The sequence below is a fragment of the Schistocerca serialis genome, chromosome 9 (genome assembly GCF_023864345.2).
Source record: "Schistocerca serialis cubense isolate TAMUIC-IGC-003099 chromosome 9, iqSchSeri2.2, whole genome shotgun sequence".
Classification (NCBI taxonomy): domain Eukaryota; kingdom Metazoa; phylum Arthropoda; class Insecta; order Orthoptera; family Acrididae; genus Schistocerca; species Schistocerca serialis.
Window position 1 is genome coordinate 334,780,393 of NC_064646.1, and position 26,181 is coordinate 334,806,573.

Below are 26,181 nucleotides of genomic sequence, written 5' to 3' on the forward strand. Positions count from 1 at the left end.
AAACATTCCTTATGGATGAAAATTTTCGCAGGGGTAGCTCTGTGACGAGTATCAGTGCAGTGTAATTCTCTTTGCTGCTTTGAGTGAAGTTTAGGATTTTTCTTGAAGAAATGTGCATACATTATCGGAACTATGTAAACAGTATATTTATTTAAAATGTTTCTATGAAATCTTTCAGTAAAAAATGATTAATGCTCCAAAACATGGTCTTACTAGCTTTCTCAGCACCAAATACCAACGTAAATGTGTCAAGTCGTGCTGGGAGACTGAAACAAATACCGTGTAAGTAACAGATCATGGCATAAATACCGAGACAATTCAGCATATGTACCTTAATTAAGCTTTCTAAAGCTTATTTTTTTTTATAGTTCCACTTTTTATTTGATCCAATATTTTCTTGTAGTGCTACAATGAAAATTTAGCGCCGCTGTGAAATGTATTAGGCATTTTAGACAGTTTTTTCTCTCTCGTGTAAAATTCTTGTTTTGCTACTTACGCAGTATTGTTTCTTCACCAATGATATACAACAGATTAGCCAGATAAATGCAAGAGATTGCTGCATTTAAAACTGTAAAAGGACTGGTGAAGAGTGGGATTACATCCAGAATAGGGATTTTCAAAGTTGGGCCTCTGTGAGGGGGGAGGGACTCCCAAGAATATGCCGATTTCAAGAAACAAAATGCAGGATCTCAGTTTAGATAGGGCAAAAGCACGTTTTCATGTGAGGAGAAGAGGGTTTGGAGTATTAGAGATGATGGGAGTGGTGAAAAAGAAGAAAGAAGGAGGTGGGGGGGGGGGGGGGGGGGGGGGAGAAAGAAAAAAGGAAGACAACAAAAAGGTCAGAAAAACTGAAAATAATAGATATTCAAATGAAAATTGTGAGAAATGAGCTAAGAAGTAATGAGGGGACAAAAAGTAGCAAGTTTCTCATGATAAAGCTGGAAAATTTGATAGAAAAAAATTCCAACAGTAAATCGTGAATGGGAAGTTTCATGAAGAAAAAGATGTGAAAACAAACAAAAACTTAATGACAGGGCAAAAGCCATAGGAGAAAAGACATTCTACTATATTTGGGAAATAAAATATCACAAGATATGGCAATAATAGTTAATGTGGTAAAACCATTGAAGTGTCATTTATTATTGGAAGTGATTTTTATTGAACAATGAAAACCCTTGCATTAATTCGCTGCCTGGTTGCCATATAAATTCAAACTTTGCAACATCACATAATAAGTTTGACAGCCCCCCCCCCTGCCCCCACTCTCCCCCTCATATAAAAACAAATACCAGGCACTAATACAATCACAGTTCTAACTGCAAAATGTGATTTACCCAACATAATACCTCTATCATCCCACTATTCTCAGTCCCTGTGCTGTTGGCAAAACCTATCCCACATCCTATCAACTCCCTTGGTACCAATGCAGAGTTTTGTATATGGATGAGTCATTGAATAGGTATGGGATTGTAAATCCAAATGTTCAGGGTTCAGCCCTCATACAGTTGTATTTTTCTGTCACTTATCAATCCTTTCAACTCTGCCAACAATTTGTAAATGCAAAAATGCCAAGTTTGAGTATGGTTCGTGATCTATGACAACCTGTAAGTCCCATAACTGACTCAAACTTTACCCCTATGTGGACACAAGTGAATCAACTATAGAGCAACATAGAGATCAAGCTCAAACTGCTGAGAATTTTTCTTAATACCAGGACACATTCCATGCTGTTTAGGTCATCATCCCTGTCCCAAAACACAACACACTATCATCACAGTTTGTCGTAACAACTAATCCAACAGTACAGCAGCCATCTGCTATTCTCTTCCCCATCTACGTCTTCTCAGATTCCTCCTTACACTGCTTTTACACTAGTACATTTCTCAACAAAACATATTTTTGTTGATATTGCCAACTTTTTAATGAATGGTATGAATCATACACTCTAATAGTTTTCATTTTCTTCATATTTGTCAGTCTTTACCTGTCACGAGTGTGTAAAATTGCCATAGTAATTTCAATGAGCTCTTAAATTTTGTGCAGGTACCAAATCAATAAACCTTCTGCAAGTTGTGTGTGTTATTTTATCATTAGGCAACTGTGGTAAACAGGATATAAATAAAGGATATAAATTGGTGTGCAAAATAAAATAAAAATACCTTCTTAACATTTTGATGACTTCATTAAAAAATACTTACAAAATGGAAACACAAAAATTTTTAAATATAAACTATTAAAGTACAAATAGAAAACTTCTCAAACCACAATGCAACAAAGATAATTACTTCATTAAAATATATACATATATAACAATTAGCTTCACAATTACAAATCTGGTCACGACAATGACTTGCAGTTAATATGCTTCAAATATTGAGCAATATAGGCAGATTATAATAATTTCCCTATGTACACACACTCACACAAACACACTTGGAACGTCTCATTCCTCTTGTACTCAACCATATTCTTTCACTCATACAGTCCATTTTTCTCTGTAATAAATTCAAGCAGAAATACTGATAAACATGAGTAATGCAGACAAGTTAAGTTATTTGTGATGTCCCCTCCTATTTCACACCTTTTAGGGTGAAAAAGACCTTTTCATGCCTTATTCTGAGGCAGCCTGTTGTTATAAATGCTACTGTAACATTTCAGAACGTTTTTGAGGGCAAAATATTTCTTAATGTAATGCTCGACGTATGTACAAATAGAAGAACAGGTGTTAAGATATATTTTAAATTAAATATATATATTTATGAGCACAACACTTAGCAAATTATGATCACTTTCACTTTGTTCTGGAAAACTTATCTTGTTTGTTTTTATAAATCATGGGAATTGGCACACATGTTTCCACTCATTTATAATTGTTCTAGACTGATGATTTTTAAAACAGTGTGATGGCACAGTGGGAAAACAATGGACTCCAGACAGTCAAAGATTTAGGCTGAAATCCTTAATGCAGCCACTGTAATGTTTCTGTTCATATACAATCAAAATCACTGCCATAATTTCATTCTGTTCCTTTTCCATCCCCTTCAACAACATACTGTGCCAAGTTTCAAATTTTACTCAACTTTGCCAAAGTGAAGGATTCACAGGATAGCAACCAATGCAAAGGAGTCACTCTCAATCTATATGCCATGATACATTAGTTATGAGGTTACAGAATTCTCTCTTCTCTCTAGAAGCATGAAGGGAGTATATACAAAAAACAATTAACAGATTTAGTAACCATAAATAAAATTTTATGGTACCTTACAGAAATAATTTTCCCAATACAGAGAATTATATTCTCCGACTGAAAACCATACATTTAAAATAATGACAACATATGTCTTTCTCCTTCCTACATTTTTCCCTTTCCTTTTTACATGAACACAAAATGGTCATGCAAACTAGTAAAGCTTCATTTTACATGTCTTACATGCATATTTATTTTCAAATTGTCCTTGTATAATAAAGTCTTAACTTCTCAGTCACCTCTGATGTCACCATATTCACTTGAAAAAATGTAAATCATAAAAATTACATGACTTCGAATGAATTAAATACTTTGTAACAGGTACTGCCAGTGCAGAACTTTTAGTCTTACATGTGAAATTTAGATATTCGTGTGTGATTTTTACTATGCAAGAGGTGTGAATGTAGCTCTGCTAATGAAAACTAAAAATAAAAATAAATTAATTGAATATTGGTTCAAGAGTTTACAAACATACTGCAGCCATAGATTGTCATAAGTATGATGTTATAGTCAAAAACAAAAAGAATGTTAAAAAAAGAGAAGTTTCTTCTTGAGATTGACAAAGATGAAGGAAAAACATGTCTATCATCTCTGGACATTTGTAGTTATTTGTGTATAAATTGGCAATGTCCTAAACTAAATGAACAAACACAAACACTGAATTTCAACATAAACTTAGTTCTTTGCAGCATGTCAAACAGCTTTCCACGTCAATAATGTGTTAGCAGTATTGTTTAGTTACAAGTAAAGTCAAACCAATAAAGCTACAAAATAACCATATTTACTGCAGAAGTTTGAAAGTACAGCAGAAAGTTAAAAAAAATAATGATAAAAATTAATTTTCAGAGATAATACAATGTGGGAAGCAGTACAAAAAAAACATAAGTGTAAAACATTGCAAAAAGAGCTACGAGAGGGACTCACTTTTGATGCAGGAATCACAATGCCACACCTCACAGGAAATAAGAGAAAAGAAATGGAAAAGAAACAGACAAGATCTGAAATTCTAATGACATATACAGGGACCAGAAAAAATTGCATTTTGCAATAAATGCAAAATAGATACAAATGCTGCCTCGAAATACAAAAAAAGAAAAACACAAAATTACCTAACAGACACTATTTTATTGAATTACCTAATGGACACTATTTTATTGCAAATTGTATTCAGATGAACTATTTCATGAGAGATAGTTTGAAATAGCTTTATTTTCTGCATATAAATATCGAAAATGTAACCAGTTTTCAGTTACTGGTATTGTACACCATCTCATGAAGTTAAACTTTAAAAGATGATGTGCGTAACAACCTGTTTACCAAATAAAAAGTGTACAAATGCAACGACATATCAATGCACTGAATGTTCTGATGCCATGACAACTGCAAGTAGTTGAATTGTCTATTACAAATACACACTGCATAATGCAATGTAGTACTCAGCCATGAGATCTAGCATTTTATAACAAAGAAATGCATACATCTTCAGCTGAAAAGATGGTATAATCTGGACACTTTTAACATGGCAAATTAGGTGGTGGATGTTTTGACCTGTGGTTGCATCAAATACTGCTAGAGGTCAGGCCGTATCTTCATCATTAACAATACTCAGGATTCCTCAACAAGCAATAGCATGGTAGCTGCCCCTGAAGTGTTTATGTTGTGCATTGCTCATGAGTTTATTTTTTTAATTTTGAAATAAGTGAGTGACTAATGCTAGTCCATCATTGATTTTGATTATGACCCTTATAACACCAAAAAAGATTGGTGATCCCTGTGAGAATATACTAGTCCTGCTGTAGGCAGGGAAGCAGGCTTGTTTCCCTGCACCACTCCTCCTCCTGTGGCAGCCAAAATTATAGTTTGTTAATAAAACAAAAGAAAAGGACAACAATTTTGAATATGTGTTAATTTTTTAGTAATCCCAACCCAGTATGAACTTATGACAAAATGAATTCTTATTATCTGTGAGGGTTAAGCATGTTCTGGTGGTCACTACTACAAGGCAAAGATCGAACAGTACAAGTAAATTCTGACATGTACACGCGCGCACGCAGGCGCGCGCACACACACACACACACACACACACACACACACACACACACACACACAGACACACACACACATTATCTGCATAAAGACAAACATTTGTGACTAAACCATCTTGATGTAAAGTCAGAATTAGTGATGTAAAACGACAGTGCACATTTCACACAAATGGTTCATCATCTCAATACTTTTCATACTGGAGTTAAGCTACATTACAAACATCTGCCTTCTTCACGTACAGAGTTTACTTTGAAGCCTCATACTTTGCACAGCAAAACACAGACAAAAACAATCAGAACATTCCTCCATGGACCATCACCTTTACAGTGACAGCAATGGATATTTTACTAAGTGTTAGATTATGCAAGATACATTAACCACAAAATTGTGATAAAAAAAGTGGAATTATATGAGAAGACAGCAGTGAGGTGAAAACTGTATATCATCATATTCCTAACAAGACAAGACTTCTCTCTCTCTCTCTCTCTCTCTCTCTCTCTCTCACACACACACACACACACACACACACACACAATAAATTTAATGGCAGCTGGAGTAAAACTTCTTTGTAGACCATTCTTTCTATAGACTTGTCATAGCTGGTGGTCGAGCATATGCTTTTGGTATGAAACCGTACTTGCGAGTTTTTGGAGCATATGCCCACAGCCAACCATCCACTGTCTGATTATTGAGGTCTGCATATATCCAATCACCACGTCGAACTGATAAGTCATCAGGAGCTTGAGCCTAAAAAAAAAAATCAGAACATAGGTTATGAGAATACTGACAATGTTTTTTGTTTATTAATGAATGCAGAAATAAGTGCATGGGTGCATTTCTGGAAGTACAATGCATTTGCTACATAACTGCAATTCAACGGCTGATGTTTTTGAACACACAGGTAAAACAGCTAAGAGAAAAGATGTTGCACATCAAGACACCATTAAGCTTTTATTTGTCTCAAATAACATTGGCGGCACAACAACAGGAAAAGCTATAACATATGTCACATTGGATGGCACTCCAGTTTTGAAACATTTTGGCTGTCCCCTCTACTAACGCCACACACCAAATAAGGCAGTCTTCCTGAAACCACCTTGTCGTGAATAGCAGTCAATGATGACGTACTTCAGTGATGATTTAATTTCATTCATTGCTCAGTGTAGTAAACTTTCTAAGATTTCACAGCATAAAAACTGTATCACCCCTCTGTCACCATGCATAACCAAATCTCATCCACTCCACAGTTGTTTATTACTCTCTCTGCCTGTGCAGATGTGCCTTCATATGTGACTTGTACTATAGTAAAGTTGTCTAGGCAACATTCATGGAAAACTATTTTTGACAGACACACAGAATGTGTGCTCACGGAGGAAGAGGTAGATAACACATATTGTCTTTATTAAAAAGTAGTGAATTACAGTTACGGCTATCCAACTCCAAAAGATAAAACAATGTATCAGAAATAGTTCTGAATGAGGTCTGCAGCATTAGTACTACTGACTGACCTATCCAAGGACTCACAACGTGTCCTCATAGCTCCACTTCAAAATGTAGGGGATGGGGTACCAGTGGAAATGGAGCTGCGAGAGCAGGTCATGCCTGAGTCATGCTTTGATATCTCAGCTGGTAGAGCACTTGTCTACAAAAGGCAAGGGTCCCAGACACCAGTTCCAGTCCAGCACACAGCATTAATCTGTCAGAAAGCTTTAACGCAGAATTTATGTGACGGGGGGTTTACCAGATACTTCGGTCTCAATACAGGAAATCATAACACACAACCACCTGCATAAAGATAAATTTTCAGTTTATTTCAGTAGAGTACCCTGTGTCTCCAATTGAGAATCAGACAATGTGATTTGCGTTCAGTCTGTCTATGTGTCTCGAAGGATCACTTCAAGCTTGGACCATACAGGCAGTGTCACTTTATGGCAAGAAAGATTGTAAACATGTTCATTATGAAAACTTCTCAGCACTGTGATACACAAAAAAGCTGAGCTAATGGATACATGGAATGGGAACCTAACTCAATGGACTAGGTTCTCTTCACTGTTTGTAGTATTTATCTGGTGTCTGATGGTCACATGAGTGTGGAGGTAACAATATATATCTCAGGCAGGTAGTCCCTTGGATTCAACAGGGAGGTGCTACCATTACTTATACTTAGTATGTTCAAACATTGCTGTGTTACAGATTCAGGACGAACACAGCAAATATTGTGTTTCTTGCAGTTCAAATAATTTCAAGCCAATCGAAATAATACATATCACAAAAAGGTACACAGGGTGTAAACACAGACAATGAAAAAAAAAATCCCGTATTTCCAGACTAAAAGTACACTTTCTCCCGGGTGAAAACACTTTTCCGTCTTAAGTGACTGTATATTTTCCCTCCGAACTGTAAAACTTATCAATCTTTTGAATGGTTATGGTTTTATACACGGGCGTAGAATTTCCCGGCACTTTAGAAAACATAACTCAGGGAAAAAAACACGTTTTGGAAAGATCTTCAATGAGAAGCAACATGTACCCTGCATATTTTCGTATTACGAAAGCATAAATTCTAATTCCTCCAAAAACCGCATGTTACTTTCCCAAGCATTGAAATCGAGATTGCGATGCACTTAGGTAAGCCAGTCATAGCTCGTGTCACGTGATCTCGCCAGCCAATGACAGCGGATATCCAGAACATAGGACACGTGATGTAGTCAGCCAATCAGCCACATCACTGTTAAGTAGCGCAAACACACAAACAAGAAAAGTTAATGGTTTAAATTGGTATACAGAGTGTTACTACAAGAAAAGCAAAGCTTTCGCATATAATTTTGGTCTCGAAGGTTAATAAGCTGCAAGGGAAGCTAAGCTTCCACATATAACGTTGATCTTTTTGCACGTGCTACACTTTAAGATACATCGCACAAATGTGCTAGTACAATTTTTAATAACGACATAAATGTCTCGTCATCAAATGAGAGTCAAACGCTGTTTGATTTTTCAAAATTCATTGTACATTCTCGCATATAGCTCAATTTACGTAAAAGGAAATTTACTTTGAAAGTAACGCTTTTCAAATTACCATTCGTAATATTTTCCCGCGACCTGTTACAAATAGGTTCGTTTCAGCAGTTGCCAGAGAGCGCCAGATGGCAGGTGCCACCGCACATGCGCAACTATGATGACGTAAGAGGCTCATATGTTCGTAATTGTAAAACATTAAATCATTTTACATTATGTCATCAAAGAAACAAGACATTAGAGGATACCCCAAGAGCATCAGAATGTGCACATTTAAAGTGCATACTAAAAGTGCACATTCATATGTCCAGATTCCTAATGAAGAAGTCTTCGGCCTGATATTATAAACTTTTCAGTGTGGCTTTCAGGATGTAAATTTTCTTGGAGTACCACTACTGTGTTATCTCATGTTTGGTTCTTTATTATGGCTTAATGCCACACATGCTAGAATATGAAAACGTGCACTTGAAATGCAGCGAACAGTTGGAATTAAACACCTCATTTCAAATACATGGTCTGTCTCAGCGGAAAAGATTAATAAAAGCCAAATTTCTTTAGCAAACCAACAAAAACAACTTCATTGTTCTGCAAGGGGATTAATGCTTGGCTGTCAGAAAGGTGGAAATAAAATAAAATCTGAAACTAATAACAAAGTTTTGGCTTCTGTAATTATGTGAATGTATTTTAATTCACTTGATAGCTTCCGGCCACTGATATCCATTTTGTTTTCATTTGACGTGAAAGCATTAACGAAGAGGGAGCAGCAAGATCACGAAATAATGCAAACACGTGTCACGTGGAGACTATCCACTTCTCCACTGTAACTCATACTGCTCTGCGCATCAGCCCTGGATCTATGATAGTTCCGAACCGGGACAATATTTGATAGTAACCCCCACCCCACCCCAAGCGATTGAGGTAGTAATTTTTTTTAAAATCGGATTTTCCAAAACATGTTCATTTTATAGCGCACATCTTTGTGCAGAATCTGATACATAAAACATGTGTTCGAGGAAATGTAAGACATGTTATTTGATCTTAAGTGTGCCAACGTGCAGTGCCACACCTCTTCACACAGTAATCTTCAATCGCACGTCACTGTATTTTGCTCCGTGGAATTGAAACTTGTATATTTTGCAATGGATGCCATCAAACTATATACAGAACAGTGGAAATTAAAATGTCCTGTGGTGCCTCTCCTGCTTCCACTCGGCTCATGTGACATCCTGCCCCCCCCCCTCCCCCCCCCCCTCTCTCTCTCTCTCTCTCAATCTAAAAAACATGAGAACAAGAGCTCTTCGGAAAATTTTCACTCTTTATTGCCTATTAGCTAATAACTTGCAGCCGCGCAGGATTAGCCGAGCAGTCTAAGGTGCTGCAGTCCTGGACTGTGTGGCTGGTCCCGGCGGAGGTTCGAGTCCTCCCTCGGGCATGGGTGTGTGTGTTTGTCCTTAGGATAATTTAGGTTAAGTGGTGTGTAAGCTTAGGGACTGATGACCTTAGCAGTTAAGTCCCATAAGATTTCACACACATTTGAACATTTTGAACAATAACTTGCATAAAATTAAATGTAGGGTACATAAAACAAGTAAAGAAAAGACAAGCAAGACAGTACACATTTCTTCAATCCTTAGCTCCTAGCATTTTTTTCTCTCTAATCGTGCTACAGCTTTACACGGTGTGCTTCCCTTTCTGCGAAAGAATCTATTACCACATCAAAGTTCGTCAAACGTTTTCCACATTGAAAATCAAAATGTCGTTGTCTAATACTGAAAAAGCTGTTAATACAACTAGCACCCATGACTGGTGTGGTTTCTCGAACTGATTACGTCTATTTTGTCACTGTCTGCTCGATAAAACAAAATAGGCCTTGCAGCAATTTTAACACACACCAAATAAACGAGACTGTTTTGACACGAAAGGTCATTTTTATAACATGACAGAATATAATTCACAAAGTACCAATATCAAATGACTTTTAGGCCTACTGCGAGCAAAAGGCTAGATGTTAGAAAGTAGTTTCACATTTCATTCATACGCTCCAGTTTCTCAAGCAAGAGATAGAAAAGCAGTAGTACGAAATTTTATATGAATTTGGAATTGTGATATTCTTTCATAATTTGTGTGATGTCCCCGTTTCTTCTCCTTCCTCATTCTAACAAACAATCTTATCACTAATTCTGTAACTATTCCTGCCATTGACAAAACTTATTCGCCGGTTAACTTCACTAAACCTGTCAGAATCATCAGTTTCGCTATCCTGCGATTATCTTCCGGATAGGCTTGGTTAAATGTTCATAGAACACATTTTCCACACTGCTTCCAGAACAGAACTAGGCTGGGACTGTACAACTGGCCCTTACTAGTGTAGCGATCTGGCCAAAAATTTTCTGTCAAAATTTCATTTTCTTGGATACACTGAGAAGATAATACTTAATCTTTCTTACCTGTTATTCCTGTTAGTCGTTTATTTCCACTCTGGTAGTCTGAATTTATGGATTTCGCTAGTAAATATAACAACGCTGATCATATGCAAACCCAATCAACCACGATTGGCATTCATCCGCTCGGCTTTATTCTGCTCAGCTCGCATAGCCTCATCCCCTTTTGTACGTAGGGAAGTTTATTTCTAGATATGACGAGAACTCCCCTGACAGACATCACGTACATTAAACACACATTCAAAAATCAACTTATGATTCATTCAGAAATCAAGTTAGAAGGTGTTCAAAAATGTTACAAAAACCAACTTGGATGCGTTCAAATTCATATGAATAATAGACAGACCAACGTGCGTTGGATGCTACGAGCTTTGTGAAACAAGTTTTTTTTTTCCAGCAAGAATATGATGACTATGCCGCCGCTCCGCCTGCCCCCCCCCCCCCCCCCAGAAATGCAGAAATGCCACCAGTGTCAGATACCTTGGTTTGCCCCCCACCCTTCCTAGACTCAGCGTATGCGTGAGGCTGGCAGCTTGGGCGCGCCAGTAAATTTTTTCCCGATAGCATCTAGGTGCTTACTCCGACTGCTTACACAGCCAACAGCCACATTTCTGTAGCCAGAAAGGGGAGAAGATACGCGACTCAACTGTGCATGCGCATGACCCTGCTCGTAACTGCTATAACGACTCTAATGTAAACAGTTGTGACGCTACGTTCATCGGAAGCAATTTGTTGTTATGAAGCATTGCATTGTCTTCCTAAAGCCTTTGACACATTTTGCTGCTGGCAGACGCTTGTATGTATGAGTATTGTGTTTTGTTGTTGTGTATGGCGCATTTCCTTTGCAATTTCAGTTTTATTTTCGTTTTTTTTTTCTCTCGTTCATCTTTTATTGCTGCAGTATTATTTTGCAGTAGTGGGATATAGTAATATCCTTTGTTAGAGTATTGGTTCTTACCTGTCAAAATTACAAAAATTTAACTGAAAACTAAAACAATGGAAAATTCCCGGGTTTTTCCCGGATCTCCCCGTTGTCCCGGGTCATATACACCCTGGTACAGTAGTTAAACGAAATAGAATTTTTCACATAACATAGGCCAAGGAAGAAATATTTTGAGGTTATTTTTTGTTAGGCTAATGTTAAACTCATGGTTTTTTGGGCATAGCAATTGTCTGCCCACTGGCTCATATTTGCTTTCTCTCTTCCTCTTAACACTTCTAATACAGCTTCTTCTCTCAGGAACTGTATGTTGTACATCTTGGTGTACTAACTGACTGTTCAAAAAGTTATTCTAATTTGTTGAACACGGGTTAACACAGAAATATAATGTGGATCCTATTGTTGCCTAAGAACTCAGTAACAATCTTCATAAATAATACCCACAAACATCTCATTCACTGTCATTTTCCATTCAAAGCCAAGATTTTTCAAATGTGAAGCCCAACACACCTTCTTTTCATTTGCTTCTGATACATGCAAAGACTTTTTGCAGAGATATTTGAAATATACTCCATGTTTAGATATGGCTTTCAATAAATTGTTTCATCAGGTACAACTTAACAACTGAAGATGGTAACAGATTTCCCCCACTCTTCCCAGGAGGTTCTTACATGAACCATTCTGATCTCTAGGGTTCAAAGACCTTGTTGCAGGCCAGTTTATTCTGGACCTATGTTGATACCTTGCCCTATTAACCCATTCACATAAGAAATATTCTAAACAGTGTAAGACACACACATCTATGAAATCACTATATAATGCATTTTTTAATTATTGTGAAAATAGGTGGGTCATGTAGCTTTTTCATTGTCATATTAGATTCAACTTACTAAAAACCAGAAGAACCTTTTATTTAAGAAAGTTTTTAGCTATCGAAAAATCAGTGAGGTGAACTGTTTATCAACTCAGCATAATATTATATACATATGCATATAATTAAAACATTCACACATTCTCCACACTTACAGCGCTTTCCATGCTACTACTAACCTTGTAGTCGTAAAGCATTACAAGTTCGGTCCCATGATAACGTAAGTCATCATTTGACTGCGATGCAAGTAGATGTGCGTTGCTTTGTGATGCAAAATTGTTGTTCACATTTTGATTATTACTCTGATTCAGATGCCCTGTAAGAAGAGTAGGAAAACAACCAAGTTATTATACATTGCACCAGTCTTCATTTACAATTAGGTTCAGTTCAACTGAGCAGTTAAAAACAGTTACAAGTTACAAGAGACATGTAAAAAATGGTTCTGCATGGCAACAGAGGGGCAAAACATGCAAGAAATTACAGTCTACTGACATTAAGAGCTTATGTTACTAACAGAATGTTGACGAATACCTTTAAAAGAAAGCTCACCTTGTACTATGTGGGCTGGATAGACAAACCCACTAGGCACAAAACCTTCCTGTCCATCGCTCCGGACTATCCAGTACCAATCAGGATCCTCTCGATTTAAAACGGTCACGAATTCCCCACGTTCCACACTAACATCATTTTCATCACGTGCTATGAACGTATAGAGCACAATATATCTGCCAGATGGATCCTGCATGAACATATTCATTACACAGTCTCATTAGCACAGTTAAGACACTTATTTTACCCACAGTAAATGTAAAATATATCAGTAGTAATAAACAAGCAGGCACACAACATTAAGGAAAGGAAGTGCATATGCACATTCGAAAGTGTATGTGCGTGTGTGCGCCCCCCACCCCCTTCCCCAATCTCTCTCTCTCTCTCTCTCTCTCTCTCTCTCTCTCTCTCTCTCTTTTACATACTCTTACTAATTTTTCTGGTATCAAAAAATCTTGTACAGGGTGGGCCACATTTAGCTTGGGATATCTATTCTCTTCCTCCACCTTCCAGAATACCCCAAGTCCTTTCCTACATGAAAAAGGAACTCTAGGTCCCAAAACTGGGGGCGTTATCTGTTTTCTTTGCTGTGCAGTTGCATGTCCTACGTGTCTCTTTCTTTCTTTCTCCCTCTCTAAGAGGGCCACTTCATTAACCGATAAAACTTTGTTCCCTAAAAGAATCACATTTCAACTTAAGTTATTTTACAGTCAAACCATTTCATTTATTTTCACTTACTTTGAACATTCAATATTGATGTAGTTTTCCAGTTCTGTTTGAGATTTGGTTGATTACTAAGAAAACTACTCACACAGTACTACATAAAAGATGTGAAGGCTTAATCAAAAATAAAACATACCATACCATTATAAACAGCAGAAGCTATAGTTAAAACTGCACTACCATTATAACTTGCAATCAAATGCGTGTTTTCAAATGAAAGTAATAGTTTCAGCTGTGAATCAGAATATCTAGGGTTAATATGGAGTCTAAAGTAAATTATTAACTACAGTCCACTGCAAGTACATTTCTTTGGTTAGTAAGTCATGTGCAATTCTGTTGATATTTTCTGCAGCAGGGATGCCAATAACAATATTCTTGAGTACATTTTCATTCTGCAGCAGAGCACGCACTGATTTGAAACTTACTGACACACTAAAATTGTGTGGCAGATCCGGGACTCCAACCTGAGACCTTTGCCTGTTGCAGGTAAGTGCTCTGGAGCACCTGTCTGCAAAAGGCAAAGATCCCAAATTCAAGTTCCAGTCTGGCTCACAGTTTTAACCTGCTAGGGAGTCTCAAGAACAACACTGAATACCTTCAATGCACATTATTATTGGGTATTTTAGCAGACTACAAGATGAAAATACCAAAACAAATGATAAATCACAGCTCCTTAGAACAACACTGAGAATTTGTGTGTGTCTTCTGTATGTATATTTTACAATTACTGGCAAGTAAAAAATGTGTTTGTCTAAGTCAATTGTGAAGTATTGTTAATACACATACCTTAAAAAATGGATGCACATCTGGTTGTGATGAAGACACACTATGCAGTGAAGCTTGAGAGCTTGTTATATTAAGCTGCTGTGTAGCACCTGTATTTTTTTTGTTCCCATAACTCTCGCAGTCTGAAATGTCAGCACCTATAATGGTACATCACATCAGAAATTCATGACCAACTTTCATCACATATAAGGGTAGAAGACAATTTGGGGGGGGAGGGGGGGGGGGCACAGAAGGATAGATTGCTACACCATATAGTGGTGACACTACATCACAGACAGGCACAACAAGGGAATGCTAAAAACATAAGCTTTTGGCCAAAAAGCCTTCTTTAAAAATGAAAGGACATACGCATACAAATTCATGCAACAGCAACTCACAAACACATGATGACCACAGTCTATTGCTGCCAATGCTGGACTATGAGCAACAGCACATGATGGAAGAGGAAACCTGGGTCGTGGGGGTAAGGAAGAGGCTGGGGCAGGAAGGGGGAGGGGACGGGGACAAAATGGGGAGAGGCTAGGGCAGCTAGGCACAGTTGGGAGATTAGATGGAGGGCAGGCAGGGGGTGGTTGTAGGAAAGGAGGGAAGTAAAAACACTATGAGTGCACTGGTGGAATAGAAGACTGTAGTGCTGGATTGGGAAAAGGGAAAAGAACAACTGGGTGACTCTTGTTCTCCACCAGCATTCTATCTCTTGTCATGACTTGAAATAAGGAATGTCCTACCTAATATCCTTCCCACTGTGATACTCCGCCGCCCACTGAACCTACACAAGATCTTCATCCATCCCTAAACAACCCCTGCTCCCAGTTCCTTGCCTCATGGCTCATATACCTGTAATAGTACTAGATACAATACCTGTCCCACACATCTTCCCATCACCACCACCTATCTACTTCAGTCCGGTCACAAGCATAACATATCCCATCAAAGGTAGGGCAACCTATGGAAGCAGTCATATGATCTACAAGCTAAGCTGCAACTACTGTGCTGCATTCTATATAGGCATGACAACATAAATGGCCACCAGCAAACTGTGGTCAAGAAACAGCTGGACCATCCAGTTGCTGAGCATGTTTCCGAACATTGTTCTTCATTTCCATGACTGCCTGTGCCGCCTGGCTCCTTTGTACCAACACCAGCTTTTCTGAATTGCACAGATGGAATCTCTCTCTGCAATATATCCTCCATTCCCAAATTCTCCTGACATCAACTTTTGTTAGCTACTGTCCACCTACCAAATTCCCTTCCCTTTTCCATTCCAGCATTATACAGTCTCCTATTCCATCAATGCATATGCAGCCTTCTTACCTCTCTCCTTTTCCGTGCTCCCTTGCTGCCTGCCCTCTGCATGCCGTCTAACCTCTTGACTGCACCTAGCTGCCCTACTCTCTGCCCATCTCATCCCTGTATGCTACCAAAAGCAGCACCCTGACCATGCTATCCATCTCCCTCCCCAACCAACCTCCTCCTTACCACCACCACTCCTGAGTGCTTCTCCCATTATGCACTGTTGCTAAGAGTCTGGCCTTGACAACCAGAGGCAGTGGTCATGTGGGTGCGAGTTGTGTTTGTATGAATTTGTGTGTTTATGTTGCCAAATTCAGAAGAAGGCCTTTTGGACGAAAGCTTACATGCTCAGCGTTCTTTTTGTTGTGCCTGTCAGTGACTCAACATCTCCACTATATAGCGAGTAGCAATCAATCCTTTCCACAATATTGTCAATATTCCGTCCTAGATTTTCCACTGTTTAACACATTCAATGATGTATTTATTGTGGCTCTGTCTAGAACACATATTCAGCACCGAGTAAATGTAGGCATATACAGTTATGCACACATGATGAAAATCAAACATCTTGATAGACTTCTCAACTGGCCATTTAAAAGATTAACCTATTTTAAGTAAAACTTTTTGGAAGGTTCCAAACCAGGTGAAGTCTCAAAACCAAGGGTGGATGTTAGCTTCCTTTCTTCCTACTGTACTTCAAACATGATCTGGTTCTCCTGTTCTGGTAACTGACACACACTTCTGCCTCGCACCTATCATTCGTTGTTTTCAATTACTGGAAAATCCAACACAGTACAGGATATAACATCTATTTGAAGATACCTCAATACTGCTCAAATAGAAGAGTTGTAGAGCATTAGAACACAGAAAGGATGATAAATTTAACATATTGTGAATCATGGTCTTTTAATCAGAGGCCCTTTACACAATATGTCCTGCTACGGCCTTGGACCCATGCGTGCCTCTTTTACTGTGGAGAGCAAGAGTTATCCAAAATTTAAGTAATCTTGCTAAAGATCATATACAGACAGACAATATCCTGCCTACACAGTGCTAAAACAGATTTGTCTGTCTATTTATTCCCAGACTACAAATGAATTCATCACCCCTATGAGCCAGTGACTAAACAGTATTCTCCTTATCACTTACCACCCAGGACTTGAAAACAAAAGCACATCCTTTTCCATTGCTTTGACTGACTATTTTGCCAAAAATAGATGCTAACTATAACTAAAATAGGTGCAAATTTTTGGCATCCCACTATAGCAAGTGTAGTGTGTTTCATATACATCACAAGCGCTGTGTCCTACATTGCACAGAAATTAGTATTTGGGGAGGCAGGATCTAATAGCTGCATACATTGTGGCCTGTTCCTCTGCTTGTGTCAGATTCAGTTTTAGCCAAAGTAGATGAGTTAAGAGTAACCTCACAAATAAGTCTGAGAAAACTGTTGTGTCCTTATCACTTCAGACTACTATGTCAGTAGCATCTGTTTATAGATCTAAGCACTAACTGAAACTGAAACCTTACACTGTTGTACAATGTCCATACTGCAGTTGGTATTGCAGTCTGCGCGTAATGGAGAGGCTGATTCTCAAATATTCTTTTTTCTTCTAGTGCAGCATAACTGCTTTTACTGGGACACACAAACCCACGTAATAATAAGACATTGGAGTTCTGAGACTCCTGGGCAGCTAACTGAGAGCAAGGTGTGGTATATTTTTCCGTCATGCCGTAACTTTTAATACAATGCAAATTATATACATTTTCACAAAGAACTAACAAAAGGACCTACAGTTATTTCATGTAGCACAATGAAAAAGCAAGCCCCACCAATATATAAGAGGTGATCAAAAAGTTTCCATTTGATGGCATTTTTTGCAGCATTTATGCAACGTAGCATGACTCCAAAGCTGGTTAAGTGCCAAAATGTGGGCAAGGGATTTGTGTGATATTCATGTCTTTCTGATGTGCATGCAGTAAATGTGGAAACATGAACTATGGCAACATTATTACCAATGCATCCATAAAATACCAACATGCTGTTATTCTTTTCTTGGCTGCCGAAGTACAAATATCGGTAGACATCCATAGTGAAATGGAGAATGTGAATGGCGCACAATGTCTGTCGTAAATCACTGTTGTGGGATGATGCGGCAACTTCCAAGCTGGTCACGATTCCATTTGGGAGGTCGTCTCGTCCGTCATGAGCAAGTTAAGACACTCTAGCACCTGCCTTATAATCCTGATCTCTCCCTATGCGGTTATTATGCCTTCATTCTCCTGAAAAGGGTTTTAAGTGTCAACAATTCCTGTCAGAAGAGGATGTGCAGCGCTAAGTTACAGACTTCACACAGCAGGACACAGTGTTTTACCATTCAGGTATCTTCAAGTGGTGCATCAGTGATGATATTGCGTCAATGCAGTTGGCACACCCATTCTGAACTGTACGGCCTTCAGACAAACTTTTTAATCACTTCTTATATGTCTGACAGTATTATGTGGATAGTTCATATCAAAAACACCTCATTTAGTTTGACTTTTTGCACAACTCTGAGCAGAAGGTATGACACCTCTGAAGTGCTAAACAGCACAACAATTTTCTCGGACTTCTTCCCAAGGGGGTTACTAACTCATGTAATTAAGGGTCATTCCATGCCAAAAAATGCAATAATTCATGTATTTGTAACCCTCTATCTCAGATTTTTACAAAACTTTGCACATTTGCTTATACTTAACATGGGAACTTCTGAAAAACCTTTTCAGTGTCAGACTACAACTTTATTTTATATGAAATTTTAAATGTAACGATATTCTGATAACTGGACTCTGCAGGAAGTCAATGCAAAATGGTACTTATCTACATAAATGCCCATAACTCAGGTGTTTATTAAGCTTCAAATTTGGAATTTTTTTCAGATGTTAAGTAAGGCATATAGTTAACAGATATGCAGTAATTGAAGCAGATAAGTCACAAAGAAAATGTTTTAAAAATATTAATGTGTGTCAATTTTCAATTTCAGAAAAATTATGAGGGTGGGGGAAAATGCTTATATCACATTTCTCCAACCTGCTGGGAACCTGATTTTGGTCTTAAATAACCTCCTAGATTGTAAGCTTCCTAATAAAATAAAAATTTAATACATCTACTGCAAATTGACACACATATCTGAAATCAAAATACTTTTTGCTCTGATCATTTTAAGTTAGTTCATGCACTCACTGTGACTACCTCAGATGCAAGGGTGTCAAATTAGCATATTTAAGTATAACTCATTCTAGGCAGCCAAGTTAACTTTAAGTACAAAAATTTATTTCCTTTCATTTGACTTCTTCAGCAATTTTTTAAAGCCTACAATATATGTGGTTTGTGTTTTCAGTCAATCACATGTTCACAGTAATAAAAAGGTGTTCTTAGAAAGCAGTAGCTTGTTTGAAACCTTTATAGGCATGAATTATGCAACAATTATGGAAATTCACTGTTGAAAATAACTGGCATGCAACAATTAGTCCATCTGGCCTCAGCTGCTCTTTGTCTTTCTGTGAGATAGGTCACATCTGTTTGTGGTGTGGCCGTATCATTCCACTTTAAAACATGAATCCGTGCTCAGTTAATTGCAATGGAAAATGAGAATTCATGCACTGTTGGAAAATTATTAAAAACACCATGTCATTTGACAATCTATACCTTAGTAAAAACTCAAAAAAATAGAAGAGCTGAGTGAAGACCAACGAGATTTGATATTGCTGCGATCCAATATAAGCTTTCCACAAGATCAAGAAAGTGCTACTATATGTGGACATCACAGATACTACTACTTAAAAGTTTTTGAAAGTCATCAAAAAACTTGCTGTGATATTTTCAAAAAGTACAGACAAACTGTTAAAAAACCTTTGAGATCAGTTTGCTTGTCATTGTTTAAAACATTAAGTGCTAAAAGAATCTGTGTATAAACTGGCCAAAAGCTGTGTGCAACATGTCGTAAGATTTGTGAACAGAAAATCGATATCAGTGGTAGAAATGAAAGTGATGCAGATGACCTGAAGGTGACATTTCACGAATCAGTACTAAAAAGTGAAAATATTGATGGTGCAAATAAAACTTTACATGATTTGGTGTTGGGCTGCTCTCCCTTAAAATGTCACTCTGCAAAAAAGACTCATCCTTTGCAACTTAAGAGAGCTGTACTCTTGTTTTAAATGGGAGAATCCAAACATTAACTTTGGTCTTTCTAAATTTTGTTTGCTAAGACCGAAGTGGTGTATGTTAGCTGGTGCTGCCGGCACTCATTCATTGTGTGTGTGTGTGTGTGTGTGTGTGTGTGTGTGTGTGTGTGATCCACCAAAATGTAAAACTGCTTCTGAATGTGGAACTTGTAAAATTTCTTGTATGTGACTACGAAAACTACAAATGCAAGCTTAATCATTGTGATAATTGTCCCAGTGGTGACAAACTGTCAGAATTATTTAAACAGAAGTTACCTTCCAAAGGTGTTGACAAAGAAACTGAGTTCAGCCAGTGGATAAAGACAGATCATTGGGCAGAATTGATAAAGCAGTCAGCAACTGTTGGTGAAAACATAGACTTGTTGGGAACAAAATTTCAGGCACTTAAACCACAGTCATTTATATCCAAGTGTCAGTCAAAATCATTGAAGAAATTTAAAAAAAAAAAAAAATCTAACCCCAGAAAAAGCAATTCTGTAAACAGACTTTGCCAGAAACTACATATTTGTAGTTCAGAATGAAATTCAAAGTTACCACTGGACAAGAAGCAGCTGTGCAATCCATCACGTGTGTGTTTACCCTCTCCCTTAAAACCCGTATCCTTTCGTCTTTCCCTCTCCTTTCCTCTTTCCTGATGAAGCAATCTTGGGTTGCGAAAGCCTGAAATTTGTGTGTGTGTACATGTGTTTTTCGTCTCTATCAACATACCAACACTTTCGTCTGGTAAGTTACAGCATCTGTGTTTTCAGATATATTTTTTCCCGCGTGGAATGTTTCCCTCTATTATATTCATATCATTAATTTGAACCCAACAATTACGTTTGTTATTGTCACTGTTGCATTTCGAAATCTTTTCTGTCATCTTACTTTCTCTTTTTGTTTATGCAAGTAGTTTCACTTTGTATTCACGTTCCCCCTTTTTACCGAAATCTACAAACTATTTTATGACAAACTGCCTATTGGCTTCTGTCTCGGGTTCTTCGGCCGACGTTCATCTAATGATTTTTCTGACGTTTCGCCAGCCACTCGTGCTGGCGAAACGTCAGAAAAATCATTAGATGAACGTCGGCCGAAGAACCCGAGACAGAAGCCAATAGGCAGTTTGTCAACAAGTGGCCACGAAAGCCTCAACAATTTTGTAAACAATTTTATCCTGCCTATATATACTCAATAATACATAACATACTTCCAAACCATAACCAAAAAAATTTTTCCGCTTTCAACACTACCGCTGCTATAAAATCCACCGTTCCCAGTTTACAAACAGTTCCTTTCACCTATTAATCAACCATTTCGGCTAGTTCTAACAACTTTCGCTTTATTTCCATTTCCGTTTTCCCACATCACCGATCATTTTTTAGCCACTTCCCACAGGCTTTAACGTCATTATTTTTTCGCCAGACAATTGTTAGCCTCATTTTCATAATCTGCCACCACAAAACCACTCCTTTTAATACATTTACACGCAGTTTTTTTGAAATTTTCCCGAATTTCTCCAACCTTTAACGTGTTTTGGAGGCAACACAACCACCTAACCTTTGTGCACCTCGTTGTTTATCAACCTAAGTTCACCACAGGATCAACATAGCTCAGCTTTAACCAACACTTTTTCGACTTTTTCACACGAGATCTCCAGTTGCTATATAGTTCACCTTTATCTCTCCCCATACATCTTTATTTTCATTTCAGCCTCATGTTACGCTTTCCACCTTCTAATACCATGTCACCCTCACATCATCCCCACAACGATTCCATTAAGTTTTATTTACGTTCCCTCCGCAAACATGCCTTCGCCCTAGCCAGATTACGCTCTCATATTTTATTTACTCAGGCTTGTCGGACATTTGGCATTATCCCCAAAGGCCTCACACTTAAAGTTCCCATCTCTGGCTGTAACCCTTCTTTTCATCAGGCCATATACCAGTTCCAAACTGAACCATCCATAGCCCTCACCCGCCTAATCCTTGACCTACGCATCAACTCAGCCAATGAACACACCTGTCAACTCCTATCCCTAATAAAAGTCCTGAATCTTTCCTCTCCCACATTCACACCGGCTGTTCAGAGCATCCTCCTACAGGCCAACTGCAAATTAGAACAGCATGCCACCCTCCACCTCAAAAAATTATCCAATCTCCTGGTTTCCCACCTCCAGAAAGGCAACTCACCCTCCACAACCTTTCCACGAAGCCTCAACCTCCTCTCATTGCACACAGACCCAATCTCTCCCACCTACTCAATCTCCCACTTCCAGCTCCACTCACCCCAAAACCTCAAAATTCTAATCAACACAATCTGGAACCACAACACCCCAATTCAGTAGTTAACCTTTCCTGCAAACCTCTCTCCCAATCCGAAACCTCTGTCCTATCCAAAGGCCTCACCTTCAGCCCTACTCCCAGATTCAACCAAACAGCCCTCATCAAAGATTTACTGTCCTACACTCGTACTCTCTGCTGGAAATATCACTTTGCCACGAAGAAAAATAATCCTAATCCTACTCCTAATGGTCCAACTCCCCAATACACCATCCAAATTGAACCCTGCCTGGAACAGTTCCGTCCTCCATCACAGCGGGACCCACCTCCCCTTCCTCAAAATCACCCTCTCCAAACCTTCCAGGAATTTCTCACTTCCAGCCTTGCCTCTCAATCCTTCTTGAAAAACCTTAATCCTACTCCCAACATCACCACAGCTGAAGCCCACGCTATCCGTGATCTGAAGGCTGACCGATCCGTTGTCATTCTCCTGGCTGACAAGGGTTCCATGACCGTGGTACTTGATCGTCGGGAGTATGTGGCCGAGGGACTGCGTCAGCTTTCAGACAACACTACATACAAAGTTTGCCAAGGTAATCCCATTCCTGATGTCCAGGCAGAGCTTCAAGGAACCCTCAGAACCTTAGGCCCCCTACAAAACCTTTCACCTGACTCCATCAATCTCCAGACCCCACCGACACCCCCCACCCCTACCTTCTACCTATTTCCTAAATTTCACAAACCCAATCATCCCGGCCGTCCCATTGTAGCTGGTTACCAAGCCCCCACAGAACGTATCTCTGCCTACGTAGATCAACACCTTCAACCCATTAGATGCAGTCTCCCATCCTTCATCAAAGACACCAACCACTTTCTCGAACGCCTGGAATCCTTACCCAATCTGTTACCCCCGGAAACCATCCTTGTAACCATTGATGCCACTTCCTTATACACAAATATCCCGCAAGTCCAGGGCCTTGCTGCGATGGAGCACTTCCTTTCACGCCGATCACCTGCTACCCTAGCTAAAACCTCTTTCCTCATTACCTTAGCTAGCTTCATCCTAACCCACAACTTCTTCACTTTTGAAGGCCAGACATACCAACAATTAAATGGAACAGCCATGGGTACCAGGATGGCCCCCTCGTACGCCAACCAATTTATGGAGGCCTTCTTGGTTACCCAAGCCTGCCAACCCAAAGTTTGGTACAGATTTACTGATGACATCTTCATGATCTGGACTCACAGTGAAGAAGAACTCCAGAATTTCCTCTCCAACCTCAACTCCTTTGGTTCCATCAGATTCACCTGGTCCTACTCCAAATCCCATGCCACTTTCCTCGATGTTGACCTCCATCTGTCCAATGGCCAGCTTCACACATCCATCCACATCAAATCCACCAACAAGCAACAGTACCTCCATTATGACAGCTGCCACCCATTCCATATCAAACGGTCCCTTCCCTACAGCTTAGGTCTTCGTGGCAAACGAATCTGCTCCAGTCCTGAATTCCTGAACCATTACACCAACAACCTGAAAACAGCTTTCGCATCCCGCAACTACCCTCCCGACTATAAAGGCACATTTGAATGCCGTGCGTGAGTTTCCACAGAAACGCGAAATCTTAATTAAATAATTAGTCTCTGACAAATAAATAAAGCCTATGGCACAGAACTGCAGCACTATGCCGCTGATAAAACAAAATACAATTACGACATTCTTATGTTTCGTTAAGAAGAAGTAGGTCTTGTAGAATAGCTGGGGGGGAAGCACGTATATTTTATTAACTGTTACACCACTATATTTGATGTTGTATAAGAACACTGCGAGTTGCAATCTCACTAGACACTCGACTTTGTAACGATTCTATATTTATGAAAGTAAGTTGAATTATTTAACTGTAGGCTTATTCGTTGAATATATCTGATTTAACTAACTGTGTAAACTTTTTTATGTTTAGTAGACAGTCACCTTTGTACGACATATTGACATGGCTGGCAAATTATTCTAATATTGAGATTTTCAGTCCGCACCTACCACAGCAGTCTTTGGAAATGATTTAAATATGAAGTCCTATTATTTGAGTCTTATTTCACAGTCAACCACGAATAACACTGCATTTACGAAAAAGCCATTGTCAAGCGTCTGATACCAAATAATTAAACGTCACTGTTCCAGACAAGCAAATATTAATTACAACCAATCACTATCGTATATATATATACAATAACCAATATTTTATTTCATTTTTTATTTTTTTTATTTTATACGACCTGGTACAGAAGCAAATAACCAGAGCCAGTTCCTCATCCCCTCAAACCCAGAACCTCTCACAGAAGCATCCCAAAAGTGCCCCACTTGTGACGGGATACTTTCCGGGACTGGATCGACTCTGAATGTGGCTCTTCAGCAGGGATACGACTTCCTCAAATCTTGCCCTGAAATGAGATCCATCCTTCATGAAATCCTCCCCACTCCACTAAGAGTGTCTTTCGCCGTCCACCTAACCTTTGTAACCTCTTGGTTCATCCCTATGAAATCCCCAAACCACCTTCCCTACCCTCTGGCTCCTACCCTTGTAACCACCCCCGGTGTAAAACCTGTCCCATGCACCCTCCCACCACCACCTACTCCAGTCCTGTAACCCGGAAGGTGTACACGATCAAAGGCAGAGCCACGTGTGAAAGCACCCACGTGATTTACCAACTGACCTGCCTACACTGTGAAGCCTTCTATGTGGGAATGACCACCAACAAACTGTCCATTCGCATGAACGGACACAGGCAGACAGTGTTTGTTGGTAATGAGGATCACCCTGTGGCTAAACATGCCTCGGTGCACGGCCAGCACATCTTGGCACAGTGTTACACCGTCCGGGTTATCTGGATACTTCCCACTGACACCAACCTATCAGAACTCCGAGATGGGAACTTGCCCTTCAATATATCCTCTCTTCCAGTTACCCACCAGGCCTCAATCTCCCCTAATTTCAAGTTGCCGCCCCTTGTACATCACTTGTCATTCAACAACATCTTTGCCTCTGGACTTCTGCTTCGACTGTCATCTCTGCCCAACCTCTTTGTCTTTACACATGTCTGCCTGTGTCTGTATATGTGCAGATGGATGTGTGTGTGTGTGTGTGTGTGTGTGTGTGTGTGTGTGTGTGATTGTGTGTGTGTGTGGGCGTGCGCGCGTGTATACCTGTCCTTTTTTCCCCCTAAGGTAACTCTTTCCGCTCCTGGGATTGGAATGACTTCTCACCCTCTCCCTTAAAACCCATATCCTTTCATCTTTCCCTCTCCTTCCCTCTTTCCTGATGAAGCAACCATGGGTTGTGAAAGCTTGAAATTTGTGTGTGTGTGTGTGTGTGTGTGTGTGTGTGTGTGTGTGTGTGTGTGTGTGTTTGGACCTTGATAGTTTAAATTAATTTTCTATATTCCCATAAGTCAAGAATAGTTATTAATTTTTTTTTCCCAATAAAGATCCACCCCTTCTGTGACATCTGGGGAAATATGACAGTGATGTGTTCAAAATAAGATACTTTCTGTTGTTGTTGTTGTTGTTATTATTTGTTATTTTTGTCTGAAGTAATGCAATCCAAATGACAAACTTCAGTTGTGGCGTTTACGTTTGTAAAGTATGTGGAGAAATTCTGCACTGACTACTGATATGCAGAAAGTAACAAGTAGAAGACGTTTTGTGAAAATATGAAGCAGTTGGTGTCAGGTATGGATGATCTTAATTAGATTTTTTTTATCACAACACAAAATATTGTGATTTCAGAT

At 39.0% G+C, this 26,181-nt stretch overlaps 1 protein-coding gene across 1 annotated transcript in view; it reads right to left on the reverse strand.

Moving 5' to 3' along the window:
* Positions 1 to 2,187: 2,187 nt before the first annotated feature.
* Positions 2,188 to 26,181, reverse strand: part of LOC126419023 (SH3 domain-containing protein Dlish) — a 76,816-nt gene continuing 52,822 nt past the window's right edge. Inside the window, exons 4-7 of the mRNA XM_050086080.1 lie at positions 14,618 to 14,754; positions 13,109 to 13,298; positions 12,739 to 12,875; positions 2,188 to 6,040 (exon numbers count right to left, since the gene is read on the reverse strand). Of these exons, the coding sequence (XP_049942037.1) occupies positions 5,876 to 6,040; positions 12,739 to 12,875; positions 13,109 to 13,298; positions 14,618 to 14,754 (629 nt within the window). The 3' untranslated portion in view covers positions 2,188 to 5,875. The remainder of the gene's footprint in view (positions 6,041 to 12,738; positions 12,876 to 13,108; positions 13,299 to 14,617; positions 14,755 to 26,181) is intronic.